The 736-nt window shown below is 58.8% G+C and overlaps 1 protein-coding gene across 1 annotated transcript in view; it reads right to left on the bottom strand.

The window, feature by feature from the left end:
* Nucleotides 1-3: 3 nt before the first annotated feature.
* The window catches only part of HIATL1 (hippocampus abundant transcript-like 1), a gene marked incomplete at its 3' end in the record, with an annotated part of 5,374 nt that continues 4,641 nt past the window's right edge, over nucleotides 4-736 (bottom strand). Inside the window, exons 9-11 of the mRNA XM_009874563.1 lie at nucleotides 702-736; nucleotides 191-357; nucleotides 4-102 (exon numbers count right to left, since the gene is read on the bottom strand). Of these exons, the coding sequence (XP_009872865.1) occupies nucleotides 4-102; nucleotides 191-357; nucleotides 702-736 (301 nt within the window). The remainder of the gene's footprint in view (nucleotides 103-190; nucleotides 358-701) is intronic.

Below are 736 nucleotides of genomic sequence, written 5' to 3'. Positions count from 1 at the left end.
CCGCAGCGTGAGGTTGTGCTCGGGGATGAACAAGGCCACCAAGAGCGACAGCAGGACGGAGCAGGCCCCGAACAGGAACGGGGGCCCGGGGATAATGCTGCTCTGTAGGGCGAAACGGAGGAACGATCAGCTCCCGAGCGCGAGGACGGCAGCGGCCCAGCACGCGGAACGGCAAAGCTGAAGAGGTTACCTCGTCCGTCGGGTTGGCCATGTTGGGCTTGGAGGCCTTACCCAGAGTTTCCACCTCAGCCATTTCATTCAACTCCACGTGGAAGAGATAGAAGACGAAGCCGTAGAGCGCGGGCCCCAGGCCGTTACACAGACCCCGAATCCCAGTGATCATCCCCTGCACCACACCTGGGGACAGAGCGAGGGGATCAAGGCACGCTCCAGCTTTCTGCAGAAACTCATTTTAGCCAAGGATGCTTATGTATTGAAAGACAGGTTCAAACACCCAGATCTGGACTGACGCGCGCTCTACAGACAAAGCAGTTAGCTGGTGATCAGCTCTACTCAGTATCAAGTTTTACAAAAATCAGGAATGCTGGGCTCGCCATTTCAGAGAATAAAACGAGCATGGGCACATCAAGCAACACCAGTGCCCAGACGGCACCGACGCTCCTGCCGCCACCCCAGCACCCACCCAGGACGGGGACCTGCGCTGGCTCCAGCGCACCCAGATGCATCCCTCGGGGACTCACCTTGCTGGTCGGGGTCTGCGTTTCTGGACACCATG

This window comes from Apaloderma vittatum, unplaced genomic scaffold, assembly GCF_000703405.1.
Source record: "Apaloderma vittatum isolate BGI_N311 unplaced genomic scaffold, ASM70340v1 scaffold40068, whole genome shotgun sequence".
In the NCBI taxonomy this organism is placed as follows: domain Eukaryota; kingdom Metazoa; phylum Chordata; class Aves; order Trogoniformes; family Trogonidae; genus Apaloderma; species Apaloderma vittatum.
The sequence above is the reverse complement of the archived record's forward strand: the minus strand, read 5'-3'. Positions and strand labels throughout refer to the sequence as shown.